This window comes from Colletotrichum fructicola, assembly GCF_000319635.2.
Source record: "Colletotrichum fructicola Nara gc5 chromosome Unknown KSG_Nara_v1_contig08, whole genome shotgun sequence".
Taxonomy (NCBI): domain Eukaryota; kingdom Fungi; phylum Ascomycota; class Sordariomycetes; order Glomerellales; family Glomerellaceae; genus Colletotrichum; species Colletotrichum fructicola.
Window position 1 is genome coordinate 1643498 of NW_027094058.1, and position 16849 is coordinate 1660346.

The following is a 16849-nucleotide window of genomic DNA, read 5'->3' on the forward strand; positions in this document are numbered from 1 at the left end:
CCGTATTTCTGGTGTGATCACACCCTAAACAAGGAAGGTTGACCACATTGGTGACAGTGCAACCCTTCTTGCGCAATCTAGGCTACTGCATCCCAATGTAGCGACTTATGAAGGTATTGATAGCGAGCTCTTGGGCATGACTGTGGTACATAAATATCATGATCTGCTGCTTGCTAGAATTTGACAGGTTTTTACTTGAACCACTACGCCTTTCTCCAGAATTCTTCGCAAACTGTAACCTCGAAATGGTGCTTGCGCGCCAACTATGCACTTATCTGCTTGTCGGGCTCGTGGCCGGCCAACAGTCCCAAGATAACGCCGATCCGATCGCCGTCCGATTCGCCAAGAGCTACATTGTGGAATTCGCGGATGTATGTCTATTCAGCACCCAATTAATCCAGAAAAACTCTTGACATTATGAAAGGGCAAATCAAGTCGACTGAGCTCACTTTCTTCAACGGGAGGAGTTAGAATAGTGAAGCAATTTGACAGCGAGATCTTCACGGGAGCTAGTGTGGAAATCGCCGACCTCACTCTTGAAAGTCTCTTGGAACTTCCTGACATTGTCAACGCCTGGCCAAATAATATCGTGAGCTCGGAACCACTGATACAGGAAGAGAATACCCTACAAGCGGTGCCTGCGGTCGCCCATGTCGTCACTGGAGTCGACAAGGTGCATGAGAAGGGAATCTATGGCAACGGAGTAAAGATTGGAGTCGTGGACACGGGGGTCTGGTACAATCACGATGCTGTAGGTTTTACGATGTTCTGGAGCTTCCTTACAGTATACTAATGGATCTTGTGGTAGCTCGGCGGTGGCTTTGGGGAGGGCTTCAAGGTTGCTGGAGGGTACGACTTCGTTGGTGATCAGTGTATGGGCCCCTCGCAGTTGTTCAAATGAGGCCATAAAGCTAAAACGATTACACAGATTGGCCATTTGTTGGCTATGAGAAGGAGCCCGACGAAGATCCATTGGACCTGCTCGGACACGGCACTCATGTGGCCGGTATCATTGCTGGCAAGACAGAAGAGTGAGTAGTGTTCAATCAGGAGATTGAAATTCGCCGAATATGTCTAATACCACGATCAGCTATGTTGGAGTAGCTCCCGACGCCACTCTTTATGCCTACAAGGTCATGTCTCGTCAGGTGAGTTATACCCTGGGTCTGTTTCAGCGCACTTGACTGAGCAGTATGCAGGGCTCTACCGATGCGGCCACTCTCATCGAATCGTTTCTAGCAGCATTCAACGATGGGGTAGGTTACAACTCGCCAGAATACGACTCTCGCACTTGAAGCTAATTCTTTGGAAGGTTGATATCATCACCTCAAGCATAGGAGGCTCAAGCGGCTGGGCTGAAGAGGCCTGGGCCGTAGTTGCATCTCGCCTGGTCGAACAAGGCATCGTCGTGACCATTTCAGCTGCAAACTCCGGGTCCATAGGGCCGTTCTACGGCAGCAGTGGCTCGTCGGGCAAGAATGTCCTCGCAATTGCGTCGGCTGATGCTCCGGCTGTCAACACTACTCGCGCGTCCTCTTTCACCTCTTGGGGCTTGCTGAATGATCTTAGCGTTAAGCCTGATATTACAGCTCCCGGTGGCTCCATCTACAGCACGTACCTTGACAACGGATGGACCGTCATGTCGGGGACTAGCATGAGCTGTCCATACGTTGCAGGCGTCGCTGCACTCTACATAAGTGCTTTCGGAGGCCGGGATGTACATGGGAAAGGTTTTGCATTGAAACTAGGCAAACAAATCATTGCCAGCGGAAATGTGCTCGCGTACCACGACGGGGCATACACCGACCTCCCGGCACCGGTGCCTCAGGTAGGCAATGGTCTCGTTGATGCTTTCAAGCTACTTCGCTCCAATACGACACTGGATTTCGATCCCATCGCTTTGAACGACACTGTCAATTTCAGAGGGGACCATACAATTACTGTCAGTAACCGGGGCTCTGATGATGTCGTATATCATATATCTCTTCAGGATGCCTATGGGGTTGAAACATTGCTGCTGGATACCGCCAATGGCGACAAGACAGTGCGACGCTTGTCAGATTTGGCGCCCCGAAAGCTCGAAGTCGACGTCAGCTTACCCCAGGATTTCACGCTCAAGCCAGGAGAAGAGAAAGTCATACCGTAAGTGAATCTAAATTTCCGAATCAACATGGGGCTTTCGCTAACGAGACATTAAAAGATTGAACTTCAAGAACCCCGAGTCTAATGGATGGGATTCGTCTGTCTTACCCCTTTACAGTGGAAAGATCTTGATCTCGGGAGACAACGGTGACGAGCTCTCCGTACCCTACGCAGGTCAGGCTTTGTGGCAGTAAACTATGCAACCACACTCACTGAACTCTCATTCTCAGGTGTTGGAGCCGACCTCAAAAAAGAAATAAACCCTCTATTTCGGAACGAATTCCCATATGTTGTTTCCGGAGAACCGGCTCAGATTGGGAAAAAAGCGTAAGGCTGCCCGTAACTAGATGAAGCCTGATAAGAGCTGATACATCTTTAGCTTCACTTTCAACCTAACACTCGGAGTTCAAGACTTCCCGAAGATTTTCCATAACATTATTTGGGGAACCCGTCAGCTTAGATGGGATGTAAGTTTGAAGTATCGATATGGTCTCTGTGTAGATGCTCACACAGACGCTAGATATTCGAGGACGGATGGACCGAAAGTGATTGGACATTTCCTCTAGTCGCTGGCGAGAATGGGTACATAGGATCGGGCGCATATTGGGCAGGCTCCGGCCAAGCGCCATTCTTTGACCCGAGCCGATGGGACCCCGACGACACACTATCGTATCCAAAGGTTGAACAGCCCCGGGGTAGCGGCAACTCCGAAAATTGGTGGTTTGGAAAGCTTGCGAATGGCAGTCAGATTGCATTGGGTAATTACACGTGAGTCAAATTTGTCACCACCTTGTTCTTTTGCAGAAGAGACTCACACACGACTTTGGCAGACTTCGGTATGCTGCTCTCAAGCCTTTTGGTGATCCCGGCCAGTCTAAGGATTGGGCTACTTTCACGACACCTTTAGGGGTCCTTGGACAGTATTGAAAGGGAAGGGTATATGTGACAGGCACAGGCGTAGTTCATGAAGGGATAGTTGCCAGTATAGAATACCGCAGTGTTATCTGGTGTCCTGCATATGTCCCAAAGTGACCAGCGACGTTTACCCCTAAGTGAGAATAATTCGGCGACAAATGCGGTTTTAATGCTGCCCAAATTGTTCTTCCTTTCGCATTTGCAATAACGAAATGGGGTCGATCACCTCAGCAGGAAGTTCTAGGAGCTCAACTGCATGTGAGAGTGATTCAACATGAACCAGTATCTCAGGCTCCTGAACGATCTGGAGATTGTATCGCGTGTACTTTTGAGCAACCTTTTGCCAATCGTGTATCATACTGGGTTCCATGTGCAGATTCCAGGTTCCTTTCCAACTAACAGAGGTTGAACCGGATTCCGCACAGTAAATGAATTTGCATGCTTCACTCTGAACACTGTTCCACAGCGTCATAGTATGGAGACAAGGCATTGATAGCGCAGCTGCTGCAGCACTCTTCAAAGTGCTTGCTATTACATCTGGGTGATTAGCTTGTGTGAGAGTTCTTGTTGTAAGACAAAGCAGACTCAAATGTTCCCAAATCCACTCTTGCTGACATGACTGAAAGAAGTCGTTCGAGTCAATCAAGAATGCAACTGAGAGCTTCTCGAAGTCGAGGCTCCTCTTCGCAAAGATACAACCAAGACTTGGCAACTCGGATCGCCAAACGCCAGACGCGAGAGGTTTCAACCAACGGTGCGCCTCCAAGATGCATTTGTCTGTGTTCTCGAAGATTGAGACGCGCTTGAGTGATCGCGGCAAATGATACTTGATGGTATCGAGATCTGAGGAGTCAAGAATTAGCACTTATCCACTAGAAATTAATAATAGCTGTCCAAACTTACAGCTGTCATAGAAGCCTTCTGACATCACTAACGATCTCTGCCAGGGTTCATAGACCACTGATTGTAACCGCGGAAGCCTATTGAATAGATATCCCAGAGCTTTAGGATCGATCTGTCTTCGGCACTGTCGACGGAATATGAATTTGGTAACTGCCTTTACCAGAGGGACGTCGTCTTGGGAAGAGAAAAACAACGGTAGCAGTTCAAAGATCCTTTGACACTCTCCAAGGGTAGATGCATCAATCTGGCGACCATTCACCCAACCGTGGTTGACATCATCCCATGGATGGTGAGCATTGACAGTGAGCCAATCCTGAACAGACCTGCTCGAATGAAGCTCCTCATTTTCACCGCGACCCCCAAAGTAAAGGTTCTTGAAGCGATGCTGCCTGTCGCTCGGAGACTGGATGCTCAATTCCAGTGATAACTCGGCTCCTTCAATAACCGGCCACTGAGCAAGTATAGAAAACAATCTCCCGATTGCGTTTCTAACAAAGTTTCGGTTGTGTTCCGTTTCTGTCCTGGTTTCCATGCGGCAACAATCTCGACATGTATACTCCGGCAACTCAATATTGAGCCAAACATGTCTGATTATCTTTGCTTGTCTGGGGCCGATGGTGGTTTGCATCTCGTCCAAACACGGTGTCCCTAGTTTCGGTCGACGGAAGCTTTCCTTTTCCAAGAGTTTCTGCCATTCCTTGTTGACTGAAGCGCAGGCACCCCAGCCGGATGTTTGTTGCGTAAGAAACTCAAGAGTCAACTGTCGAAGCTCCAGCGGAAGAGACGTCCAATTTGTTGGTTTTGTGGGGCCTGTGCCCCCAGATATGAAGGCCGGAATGAGAGACGAAACCATCTCCACTGGCGCAAAAAGTTCTCGAGGATTTGTCGGCACTTGAGGTTTCACACGATGGAAACGCTGAGTGATCAGAGCAGTCGGAAACGGTGACGAGGGTTTCGAATTTTCTAGGGGGACTATAAAAAGAAAATTTCTACTTTGCTAGGTCATCAGTTCCGAAAAGAGAACCTAAGCAGGTTTTGTTGCCACTCGCGACCTGTGTGGTTGAGCTTCAACCCCTGTAGTTAGTATAATAGTTAGCGTGTGTGTTCAATTGGAGGAGATGCCAATTTACGAGCTGCTATACGTTTATAATGGTTCATTATCTAGTCCTACATTCAGGGGAGCTTCAGAGCTTGACAACCTGGTCTACTTTCGCGCTTGCATACACTGACTCCAAAATGCGCAAGACCTCTCTGGCCTGGAGTGCTGATACTGGAACCATGTCCTCATTCCCAGACTAGACTGCCTCCGCAAATCCTTGGTACAGAGCGCCATAGGTTTGGCTACGCACAGAGGGATGACTGAGCTCTTCAATTGTGCCGTCCTCGCGGACGATAACCAGCCGCCCCTCTCTGCCCGCCCTCTCAATACCAAAATTTAAACTTGTTGGTAGCAGACCAGATTCTAGTTGAGCTTCTTGTGGATCCATGCCATCCTTCTTGTAAGATGCCTTGGTGCCACGGATCCAAAAGCGGCGTTGTGGTGACTCGACACTCATGTCACTGATTCGTATGTTGACAATCATGCCATCTGCATAATTCAGTTGCGCATGGACGCTATCAGGGTGCATAAGATCTAGGCATCCCCGTTTCTGGTTCAAAAGGCGCCCATAGACTGAGCTTGGTAAGCCAAACAGGGTGTAAGCCTGGTCGATCAGGTGTGAACCAAGATCAAACAGAGCACCGCCTCCCTCGGTCGTGCTCAGCTGTCCTCTCCAAGACTCTGCGGACTCTGGCCGATAGTAGTCGAAGTGGCTGTCGATCTCATGAATCCGACCAAAGGCACCATCTTGAACAAGCTTCTGGACAGTGAGGAAGTCGCTGTCAAATCGCCTGTTTTGGTACACGCAAATAAGCCGGCCAACGTCTGAAGCTAATCTCATGAGATGGTCTGCATCTTCGAGCCTTGAGACGAACGGCTTCTCAACCAAGATATGCTTCCGGGCTTTGAGGCACAGCTTCGCTAGGTCGTAATGTGTGTTCGGTGGAGTCGTGATAACGACCATATCGCATGATGAATCCTCGACAAGCTGTTCGGCAGAAATATAGTGTTTGATTTCGGGATGGTCAGCAGGAGCTGATGATTGAGGAGTTGGGTGCCGTTGAACTATCGCCTGAAATTCAAGCGACGGCAAAGTTCGAATGAACGGGATGTGAAATACTTTGGCGGCGAATCTGCCGCAATTCAGCGTCCTTGCTCGCAGCTTGCTAAGGTCTTGTTTCCCATGGTGCAGGGCAGAAATACCAATATCCAACGACGCCGACGCGCAATGTCTTGTCAGCCAAAGATGAGAAATCCATCATGTTCCTTATGGTGCAAACACCGCAAATTTGATCTCCTGTCAATAGGGATGGTTTTGACGGAAGGCAATTGTCTTGTCGTTTCTTCCAGCGTCTTACAGAATGGCCTGATGAACAACCTACGGCGATCTGTGGGACTTAGGCCTGAAGGCCGTGATTATGAATGATGCAATCGGAGAATATTTCCTATCACGGCGAACACAAAACGAGCAAGTTGGCTTTTCATTACGGGATGTTTGGCTAACCGGTTGGCCTTGGTGAGACGCACCCCTGAGTGGGGACGGAGGCACTTCAGCATGCTCATGCCTGGCAAGTTTCTTGACACAGGCACATTTGTTTAACGGTAGTCGCCGATTGATATCCTATTCCGGGTTCTTTCTCATGCTCGGCACGGCCAAAGAGTCTGGTCGGGCTTTGATTCTGGGCATACCGCATATTTCCGGTTGAAGCGGGAACAGCGGCATAGGGCGCCGGCTAAGGCGCACTCATATACGAAGGCTTAGGTGGGGGTAGGCGTGCTGGAGTGCCGATCTAGGGCCAGGAATGTTCCGATCTGGCTTGTGTCCTTCGCTCGAGTGCTACCTCTTGACCTGCATAGGAGGATCCTGTCATTAAGGGTTCATGCTCCTCAGCTTTCCGAGTACTAAACTGGATAGTGTCTCCGACAGCCAAGGTAAAGAAGCATTTACCATTTATGTGGATAGAAAGGGATACTTCTATTTTACCTGGCCAAGAACCATAATTTCTCTTCCATTTTCAATGTAGTTCTTGCAGTGGATACTGCCTAAAGGGATTTGGCGTTGTGACACAGTGAGGCTGGAGTTTAGAGAAGACAGAAATAATGAAGCTGCCGGCAACAATACGTAACATGAGGGGAGAAGGCTAGGAACAAATTCAAAACGCCAGAGATAATCGGAGATTCAATAAACTAGCTCTCTATCTGAGTGGACAACGTTGTCAAAACTCAAGAGATATTTTTAGCTAGTACAGCCATCACCCATACTGTGTGAATGATTCTACTTGTGGCAAAATTGGGTGGTTGTGTTGAAAGATTGACTTAAGATCGACTACAACTGAGCATGATCCATACGTTTGCCTAGTCTATCGAACAAGACCTTCTTCCCCGTCCTCATAGATTCTTGCAGAGCCACACCAATCTTAACAACTTCTACAGCAGACTGAAGGTCAATCAGAGGCTGTCCACCATCAAGAATACTAGCCGTGAAGTTAATGGCTTGGACGACGAAGGCATCGTGAAACCTCTCCCAATAGCTTTGAGGCATCTCGTGGAATTTGCCCCCGTTTTTGTAGAGTTGCAACTTATTGCTGCTCGGTTGTTGGTTCACCACGAGTTTGCCATGGGTGCCGATAATTTCAGTAGAGTCTTCTGCCCCACCCGACATTGTCCGAGATGCAAACAGCGACACCATCCCACCATCATGAAATTCCAACGTGCCAATTGCGTTGTCGGCGTCCTTGAAATTCTGGAGTTGCGGGTAACATGCGGCAGTTCCAATGGCGTGAACCGACTTGATTTTGGAATCTTTCCCAAAGAACCAAACCGCAAGGTCAATATCGTGGATGCTGGCGTCAGGAAATATTCCTCCAGAGACCTCAGCATACGACACAAACCCGCCGGTCGGATCAAAGACGTCGCAACTCTGGCATCTCATTATGATAGGGTTGCCTATGAGCCCTTGCTGTACCTTATGATAGGCATCTCTGTATGAATCATCAGAGCGACGGGAAAACCCACACACGACCTTGAGGTCAGGTCTCTCTGCAGCAGTGTCTACCACAGACTGACACTGATTCGAAAGTAAGTATTGGCAAGGTCGTCTTATTGTTGAGGAACTCTTACCTCTTCCGCATTGGTTGACAGCGGCTTCTCGCAGAGCACGTGTTTTCCAGCCATGATGGCCTGCTTAGACTGAGGCGCGTGTGCCGATGTCGCTGAGGCAATGCATACAGCATTCAAGCTTTCATGATCAAGCATGTCCTCATACCTTTCATATACTCTAACCCCATGTGGTGAAAGATTCAAATTCGCCCATTCCCTTTCGCCAGAATCTGGGCTGGACACCGCAACTAGTTGCGCTCGTGGCATTTGTTGCAAGAATATGAGAGCGTGCCGTTTTCCCATACGACCGAGGCCTGCAACGCCGACATGGAGCCGACGAGGTGTCATGATTCATCCAACGCGGTGAGAGGAAGGGGTTGGAAGATGTGGTTAAAGTGTAGGTCTAGAGAAAGATATAATAGGTACAGATGTCAACTAACACATTTATATCTCAAAGCTTTTGAGAAGCTCGGTTGTACATGCAGTTGAGTATATTTCCGTGGATGTATCTGCAGACTGGGGGTCCCGACATGTGGGGGGCAATGCCTTCCTCAAGTCGACACCGGATAAGCTGCAGCATCATCGTGCCAATCTAGGTGTTCCCAACGGAATCCCGCGGGATTTATTACTCGCTTAACTCCATACTTGACGTCGTACAAGACCTGGATGAACAATGAAGTATCCTTTCCCGAAAGACCATCGGGACTTTTAGCTGCATTCCGCTTTCCCAGCCTTCCGCAAGAGACCTACTACAGGATCGTCGATGTGACCCCCACGTATACTCCGGCGAAAGATTACCTCTTTCATCTAGCAATAATGTCAGCTGAGATAGCCCATGGATGACTGGCCCGGCGTCTCTGGGGTCTTCATGGATATTTGCAGCCAAGATGTTTTGCCGTTCGTTGTTCGGGATTTTCCCCGCGTTCTCCCCACCTTTTCCCCAGATCCAGACTTGCGAGTCAAGAAACTGCTGGCCGCTGATAGGCTAGTAATTTTACTGGCCGCACGTCAAGACGATCGACTTCAAGAAGTTATAAAACCCAGGCGGTGATTGCTTTTAGGTACTTATATGCTTGAATCCCCATGAACATTTCCACGTCTCCCATTGAGCGACTCCGACAATAGAGTTGTTCCTAGCTGTCATTCTTCCATACCACTCATCTCCATTTCAGTCTTGTTCAAGGAGCTATTCAGGGAACAACACGATGCATCTTGCAGACTCGTCACACAACTCTCCCACTAAGAAACCAGGGGAAGAATCCACCTTCGCCGCGGAGCATAAAGAGGATGTGGCTGAGATATTCGACGAGGTCATATCATATGGACCGCCTGGTAAGTATTATTGTGTCATCAATGGTCAACGGTTGGGGACTGACGACTTCCAAGGCTTCAAGGGCGTGTTTGCATCTCGATTTGTCACTTACTGTGCTGCGTTTGCGGCCCTTGGAGGGTTCTTGTTTGGCTATGACCAAGGCGGCAAGTGATAGAAATCAGCAAAGTACTTTTCGCTTCTATTAACCGACCACGCATAGTTATCTCTGTGACACTTGTAATGAGAGAGTTCCTGGATCGCTTTCCCGAGGTGTCAGATGATGCAGCAGGTTCAGGTTTCAAGAAGGGCCTGATGACTGCTATGATTCCGCTTGGTGCTTTTATCGGAGCTCTCAATATGGGCTGGCTTGCCGACTGGATCTCCCGAAAACGATCCCTGATGGTTGCCGTGGTCATATTTATTATAGGATCCTCGATTCAGACCGCAGCCATCAGCTACGATATGCTCACTGCCGGGCGCTTCTTTGGCGGAGTCGGGATTGGAATGTAAGTTTCAAGAGATAATGTTGTAAAGTTCTAAGCTAATTCTGTCACACAAAGGCTTTCGATGGTTGTGCCTGTCTATATCTCCGAGATCTCACCTCCAGAGATTCGCGGAACACTTCTGGTTTTCGAAGAACTGTCAATTGTCGTGGGAATTATTGTCGCCTTTTGGATCACGGTAAGTGGATTGTTGCACTTTCCGTTTCAAATAGCCAAGATTATTAACTGAGTTCTAGTACGCGACCAAAGACATTCCGAATCATTGGTCATGGCAGTGTCCCTTCCTCATTCAAATCATCCCTGGAGTTTTGTTGGGCATTGGTGCGATCTTTCTGCCATACTCGCCCCGGTGGCTTGCCTCCAAAGATCGACACGAGGAGTCACTGGCTACATTAGCCAGACTCAGAGGTCTCCCGCAAGAAGACCCCCGTGTCCGTCGGGAATGGATCGACATCGTTGCCGAAGCTCGTTTCCAAGCCATGGTATTGAAAGAGCGGCACCCAAGGCTTACAGCAAGCCCGGCTATTTCAGATAAGATCAAACTGGAGGTTGTGTCCTGGACAGCCTGCTTCAAAACCGGATGTTGGCGCCGTACTCATGTCGGAGTTGGCATTCAAGCATGGCAACAATGGGTTGGAATCAATGCGCTCATATACTACAGCCCCACGTTGTTTGCAACCATGGGTCTAGACTATAACATGCAGCTTCTCATGTCTGGCGCTCTGAACTGCGTCCAGCTCATGGGAGTCCTGAGCAGTCTTTGGACACTGGACCGATTCGGAAGAAGGAACATCCTCCTGCTTGGTAGCGTCTGCATGTGTCTCTCCCATATAGTCATCGCCATCCTTGTGGGGAAGTTCTCCCACGATTGGCCGAGCTATGTTACAGAGGGTTGGGTCAGCGTGGCGTTCTTGTTTGCGTTCATGCTGAGCTTCGGCTTCTCATGGGTAAGTTCAGCTTTAGCCTCTGACCCTTCATGTTATACAACAATGACTGATAAAGACACAGGGACCAATTCCATGGGCATTGCCGTCTGAAGTCTTCCCCTCTTCTCTCCGCGCCAAAGGCGTTGCGATTTCGACTTGCGGTAGTAAGTTGAACCATACAGCATTCACTCTGATACCTGTCTACCTACTTACATATATGAAGGCTGGCTATGGAATTTTATCATAGGTCTCATTACGCCCCCTTGATTAAGGGAACTGGGTTTGGGACGTATGTGTTCTTTGCGACATTCTGCCTTGGCTCTCTGCTTTGGACCTACTTCTGCGTGCCGGAGACAAACGGTAGAACCCTTGAAGAAATGGATAAGGTCTTTCATGACCGCACGGGAGCTTCTGATATAGAGAGAAAAAACCGAATTCTTCAAGAGTTCATAGAAGAGCAGAGGGATCTGGCCTGAGACAGGACATCTGAAATGGAGGCTTCAAGCCGGACTACAATCCATCTAATGGCAATGCTATGAACGGCGGCAACAACGAAGTCAATAGGACCAGTCTACCACATGGGTATCAATGGGCGGCTATTGAAGATTGCAAATAGACTGCACAGTCTGTTTCGGTTTCGGGGGCGATGTGTCAGGTCTAGCATGATTTGGCTGAATCTCAACCTGACAGTGCGGCAATTTGTCAAGACTAGAATGGCTATCTATGCAAGGCTTTTACGTAGATCCCCTTTTGGATTGCGCAGGCTGTCACTTGCAATCATGGAAAATAATCGGTTAGTTTCAATCATGTCAATTTCGGGCGCATGACTGAACTTCACTACTCACATTCTGTGAATCGTGAGGTAGTACGATACTTGCGAGACTGTCTTGCTGCTTGCAATCTCACTCTTCCGGCATCCTACGAGGCCTTGATCATTTGACGACGAGTCAGATATTTGGTGAGATATCCACGAGTCATCCCCCGTCATCCAGCTTCGGAAGCCGAAGGAGCGCATCGGGCCGTGGTCTGATTGACCGAGATGACCCTAAGCAGAAGCCATCCTGGGCTTTATTCGAGCACCCGGACTTAATCGTCAAAAGCTGACACTTTTGGAGATTGCATGACTACTTCGCCCTAGTCTCGGGCAGAATTCCGCGGTTCTGGTCTGGGTCAACGTGGACAAAGTTGAGAGTCGCTGCGAATCAGGAGACGGAAACCTTCGAGGGTAGTGTCTGTCACAGCATCCAAAGTGTGCCCCCTCGTGTATTGTCAAGAACGACTGGTGCTTGGCTCTTTCCACTTACGGACAGCGTCCTCGTGGAAATGGTTTAGACCATTATAGCATCGGGGAATATGTGTCTCCCAAGCACACCCAGGTCCCAGGGTCATAAACAAGACGGCTGCAATGTCATTGCCGAGCCATCACTTAACCCACTTCCCGTGGATAGAAAACAATGATCATCCATGATACCCCGACTTCTTGGCGACTCTAAATGACTCCATGGGGCACCGGTGAAACCCGGGACAATCTTTTGGATGATCTAGAACATGGGCTGACACCCGGGGAACTAAAAGTGTGCAAAGCTTCGTGTGCGATCTGAGATCGTCCCAAATACGATTTTATTACCAAATCGGTATTGGGCGCACATAAATTTGACTTCACGGACCCGGGGAATCAAGTCGGAGTACTGTGCTCCATTACTCAGCCGACCCGAAAACGAGCCGAACAGCTCTTATCCTTGACGATAGCTTGAGCTTGCTGTGATGCGTGTCATCTGCCCACACACAGAGACTTACTGCTCCAGACCTTGGGAATGATGATGATACCAACAAACCATTGGAACCTTCTATAGTTATTTGCATAATCGACATTAAGGGGTATATGAAATACACGAGTCCGCCCAGACGCTGAAACGCTGATACTATCTATGATCGACAACCAACATGGCTGAAAAGTGTCACAGCTTTCGACAAAGAAAACGCTGGCTGTACCGATAGGTTGATCCCAGCAGATCGAATTGCCTCAATACCTCTCGACAATGCGTGCCCGACCCAGCTCTCAAATACTTCCGACGCTATGAGCTCGTTCCTTGTCAATACTCTCAATCGACTGTGCCCTTCCGCCATGCTTCTTCGAACTCGGGTGACCGTCCATTTCGATCACAACCGTCGTTACGGTCTCCATCTGAATTCCTTCTGTTGCCCCGCGCCTCCGTAGTGACTCTTGGCTGATACTTCTGTGTGCGCCACTCCGACGGTGACCATCCCTCATCACACCCCGGCCGCTTCCCCTGCGGAACAGCTTCCGTAGCCAACCGCCGGTGCCCTCATCCCCGTTTGACACGTGTTGGGGTTGACCGTCTCCGCCCTGGACCCAGACCATATTTCCGTACCTGCGGTTCGCTGGAGTACGCATGAACGCAAATGTTTCGATGCCAGTCTCCTCGTAGTCTGGCGAGGCGTTGAAGATAATGACGTGACGGGTCGTGGAAAAGAGAAGCACGTCAAGCCAGCCATTTGAGGCAATCATTGAGCCAGCCAGACAGAAGTACTCCAGGGAGACTGACCTGCCCGACATGGTTATGACACGACCCATGGCCAAGGGCGCAGTGCAAAGGATATAGATGATGGGGTAAATCAAGAAAGCCGGGTGGTGGCCGGCGCTGCTAGATGATGTGGCTGGGCCTTGCTGCCCAGAGGAAGTTTTGGGACGACTAGGTTGTGATACTGTAGACATGGTGTGTGCATGACCGAGCTCGCGGCCACGGGTGGTCTTCGAGGCGGAGGAGTTGTTTGAGGAGGAGGGGAGTTGAAGGGAGGGGTCGGTGCGGCGGATGTGGTTGAAGATGAGTATGTAAAGGACCGCCGTGACGAAGAAAGAGACGAACATCCAAAGGTAGTGGAGGTATAGACGCATGGCCTCATAACGGACGTTGACCCAGCACTGGAGTAGGAGTCAGTCGGGAAATTGAAGGGGTTGTGTTGGTGATACATACCCAGGCAGCAGCGCGAACATAAAGACCTCCGTCATCGGCGCCATTGTTGGTGATGATTACACCCGCTACAGCCAGAGCGTAAACAAAGAACCAAACGAAGAAAATCATGCTGTAAAAGAGCCATGTCGGAAGCTTGTACTCTCTGACAACGGCCAAGTACGTATGGACAGCGATGGTGGTGATGAAGGCACTGGACGCCAGGTCGCCAGTAGAGATGAACCACCCTTGAGCCCAACAGGTCGAGGTCTCAACAATGATGCCATCCTTAGTCAACCAGGCTGCGTTCAGCAAGAATGCGAGGGCTTGTTGGATATCAGCCAACAGGAGGTTGTAGATGAGCACTAGAAACTGGTTGGGTGCGACCCGTTTTGTCTTGTTCTTCTTCCGGCTGCCGGCATAGACCGTGTCCGGCAGACCCATCTCCTCCGCAAGAGCTGCATCCGGGTTCCGCTCCCCCGTCATATGCTCCGGCGTTTCTGAGGCTGGCGAAAGGTACCATGACACCAGTCGGTATGTCAGAACAAAGAAGAGCGCTGTCGTCGTGAGGAATGAGAGGAAGCCGAAGAAAGAAACAGCCGTCAGCCCGTGTCGGAGTACGCTGGGAAGTGGCGTCAGAGTCTGGCTGCTGGGGTCCATTGTATTGGCGCGCGGAGGTGGAAGCGCCGGGTGGCGCGCGAGACAGGCGGCGTGGGTTCAACTCGTCGACAGCCGCCTACCTTAGCGATGAACTTGACATCCAGACAGTGGTTTGGATGATGACAGACTTAGCTGTCGTGATATCGTGACACCGTCAATACCGGAGAATGACGAGTTCATCCCAAAAGCTACATCTGGGCAGAAAGTGGCTGCAAGCCAGATCATAAATGATCTCAGAAAGCGATGGCCTGGCCCAGAACCTAAGCCTACGGATACGGAGGCCAAGGTTGACGATCGTCGGGACCCTGTCCCTGGATGCAAAGTCCCTCACTTCTAAGTGGATAGAGAAAAGAAGGCAGGCCACCAAATTCATGATGGGATTTGGTTCTGCAGATGACTGACTAGCAGGGGATTTGAACCATGTCGGCATGGATGAGTTCCGTACGTAGCGCTCATGAGGAATCATATGGGAAGGGGTCTTGTGGGTCCCTTTTGCCCAAAAGAAGAGACAAACCCGTGAGATCGGTCGTCTTCCCCATCGCAGATAAACCCATGTGTAAAATCAAAGACAAGTGAAGGAAATGGGGGAAATGAGGGGCGATTTGCGTTCGCCCGTCTGGGGAAAGTGTTCCTGTGGGTGATGTTTCATCCGCAAATGTTAACCTCAACTGCCAGCTGCTGTAAGCTTTCCATGACATCCGTCACCCATGTTGTCATTTCAATCATCGCCAGTAAAGTCATTGCAAGGCGAACTACAAATACCACGTTGAGGCCGAGACTTCTTCAAAATAAGAAAGGATGGGCATTGCGGTCGCTCAACACGGCCGTAGAAGCTGGACTTTTCCACGACCATCGCTCACATCTCATTTCCCAAGGGGTGATGAGTGAAGGCTTTGCTCAAGACAGGGCCCTGCCACGAGGGCTGGCTGAGCTAACGCTTGGCGAACTGATGCTAGCAACACTAGCCAAACCTTAGCTGAGCGCCACTGCACGCTGTGATTGGAGAATATTGCATAGTGGTCAGGGGCAGCTTTGCCCCTTTGGAGTGTTGGGCGTCATGAGGAACCCGCCAGCATGAATCTGACATCGGACTGTTGCTCAGAGTCCCATAGTTGGGCTGGATTCATGGTGCGATAATCGAGAGCCTAGAATCTTTCTTGTGGGGTTTTCATTGTTGCCTATTGCTGTAGAATCCACTGTCTTTTACGCAATCGAAGACAGGGTTTTGTCTCCTCTTTACTGCGTCTTCAGCTCTGTTCCTGGAAGCCCACGTTGTGGGCTCTGACGCTAGGCCGAAGCTGGTCAGCTTTAACGAGAATGCGACGCGCCAGGCCTGGAATGTGGCGTCTAACAGTTTCTTAGCTCACCACGCGAGCTCGCAACCATCTGGTCTAGGCTGTTTCGGAATGTTCTCTCCTCGCTCATAGCATCGTCTTAGCACGAGTGAAAATCGCAATTTTCCACGTTGGAGCTAAGAGACGCAAGAAATTTCTGTGGTCGGATTACGAACATCTCGGGCGTTTTGCAGGCCTTCAACGTGTCTGACCGGGGATCTCTCCGAGGCTTGCGGCCATAGCTCCGGCTCTTCTGCTGTTGGCTTGTGTCAAACTGTCTATCAGTCAGGCGGGTGGCGGCGCCACTTCACCGATCATCTCGCATTCTGCCGAAATGTCAAATCTGATCGATCAATGACTGCTGAAGAAAAAGAAACGCGGTGGGCCGTTGGTTGCTTCCAGGCTAGCCTCACTCATCATTCGTTGCCCGCCATTTTCTCATACACAACCCAGCCCAGTCATAGATTTTGATGAGCAGCACGATCCATTCTGCTGTCTTCGTATGATTGGATCGTAAACGCAGGCAGTTGTCATGACTTCGAATCACCGGGCGGGCCGCTTACACGATCGATGAGAGTGGATCCATAATGTGGTGTTGGAGCCAGCTGAGGAGACCCAGTACGGCCGTAAGAGCCTCTTCTGCAATGCTGCTTCCTTGATCAACAGGCCCTGAATCTTCAGCAACTCAGAAGTCGAATCATGTTTGCATCGTGAGCTTCTCCGTACTCCAGGATACCGGTAGATGCGACGCAGGTGCTAGCCTGGCACGGGCATGTTTTCATGGCTCTCGGTTGGGAGAGAGAAATTATCGCAAGGGGCCTCACTCAGATAGAAGAAGCACGGCGAATTGGTGACCGCTTCTTCCCCTGTAAAAGTCCCCTTAGCAAGGCGCTTGCAGGAACACGCAGGACACGAGAGGCACACGCAGGGCAAAGCGAGCAGGCTTCGGCTCTTCGCAATCAAAGCTTAGACCGAGTTGCGTTA

General features: G+C 50.0%; 6 protein-coding genes across 6 annotated transcripts; 3 read left to right on the plus strand and 3 right to left on the minus strand.

Annotated features, from left to right (window-relative positions):
* Positions 1–245: 245 nt before the first annotated feature.
* apr-1 (Subtilisin DY) lies at positions 246–2336 on the plus strand (the record flags this gene model as incomplete). Its single annotated transcript, XM_032036276.2, has 8 exons — positions 246–371; positions 425–751; positions 809–872; positions 929–1031; positions 1091–1148; positions 1200–1256; positions 1313–2142; positions 2201–2336. 8 exons carry the CDS (start codon positions 246–248, stop codon positions 2334–2336), a joined length of 1701 nt encoding a protein of 566 aa, XP_031884810.2.
* A 2919-nt stretch (positions 2337–5255) lies between these two features.
* On the minus strand, positions 5256–6023 carry CGGC5_v013526 (putative oxidoreductase; the record flags this gene model as incomplete). Its single annotated transcript, XM_032036277.1, has 1 exon — positions 5256–6023. The coding sequence occupies one exon, from the start codon at positions 6021–6023 to the stop codon at positions 5256–5258; it is 768 nt and encodes a 255-aa protein (XP_031884811.1).
* A 1362-nt stretch (positions 6024–7385) lies between these two features.
* Positions 7386–8233, minus strand: CGGC5_v013527 (scyllo-inositol 2-dehydrogenase; the record flags this gene model as incomplete). The annotated part of the gene is made up of 2 exons (XM_032036278.1): positions 7386–8126; positions 8180–8233. 2 exons carry the CDS (start codon positions 8231–8233, stop codon positions 7386–7388), a joined length of 795 nt encoding a protein of 264 aa, XP_031884722.1.
* A 1130-nt stretch (positions 8234–9363) lies between these two features.
* Positions 9364–9642, plus strand: CGGC5_v013528 (uncharacterized protein; the record flags this gene model as incomplete). Its single annotated transcript, XM_066152936.1, has 2 exons — positions 9364–9490; positions 9545–9642. The coding sequence occupies 2 exons, from the start codon at positions 9364–9366 to the stop codon at positions 9640–9642; spliced, it is 225 nt and encodes a 74-aa protein (XP_066007600.1).
* A 68-nt stretch (positions 9643–9710) lies between these two features.
* On the plus strand, positions 9711–11166 carry STP13 (Sugar transport protein 13; the record flags this gene model as incomplete). The annotated part of the gene is made up of 5 exons (XM_032036279.2): positions 9711–9976; positions 10031–10151; positions 10210–10920; positions 10982–11063; positions 11147–11166. 5 exons carry the CDS (start codon positions 9711–9713, stop codon positions 11164–11166), a joined length of 1200 nt encoding a protein of 399 aa, XP_031884800.2.
* Positions 11167–12958: 1792 nt separating this feature from the next.
* On the minus strand, positions 12959–14531 carry CGGC5_v013530 (uncharacterized protein; the record flags this gene model as incomplete). The annotated part of the gene is made up of 2 exons (XM_032036281.1): positions 12959–13843; positions 13896–14531. 2 exons carry the CDS (start codon positions 14529–14531, stop codon positions 12959–12961), a joined length of 1521 nt encoding a protein of 506 aa, XP_031884846.1.
* Between the last annotated feature and the right edge of the window lie 2318 nt (positions 14532–16849).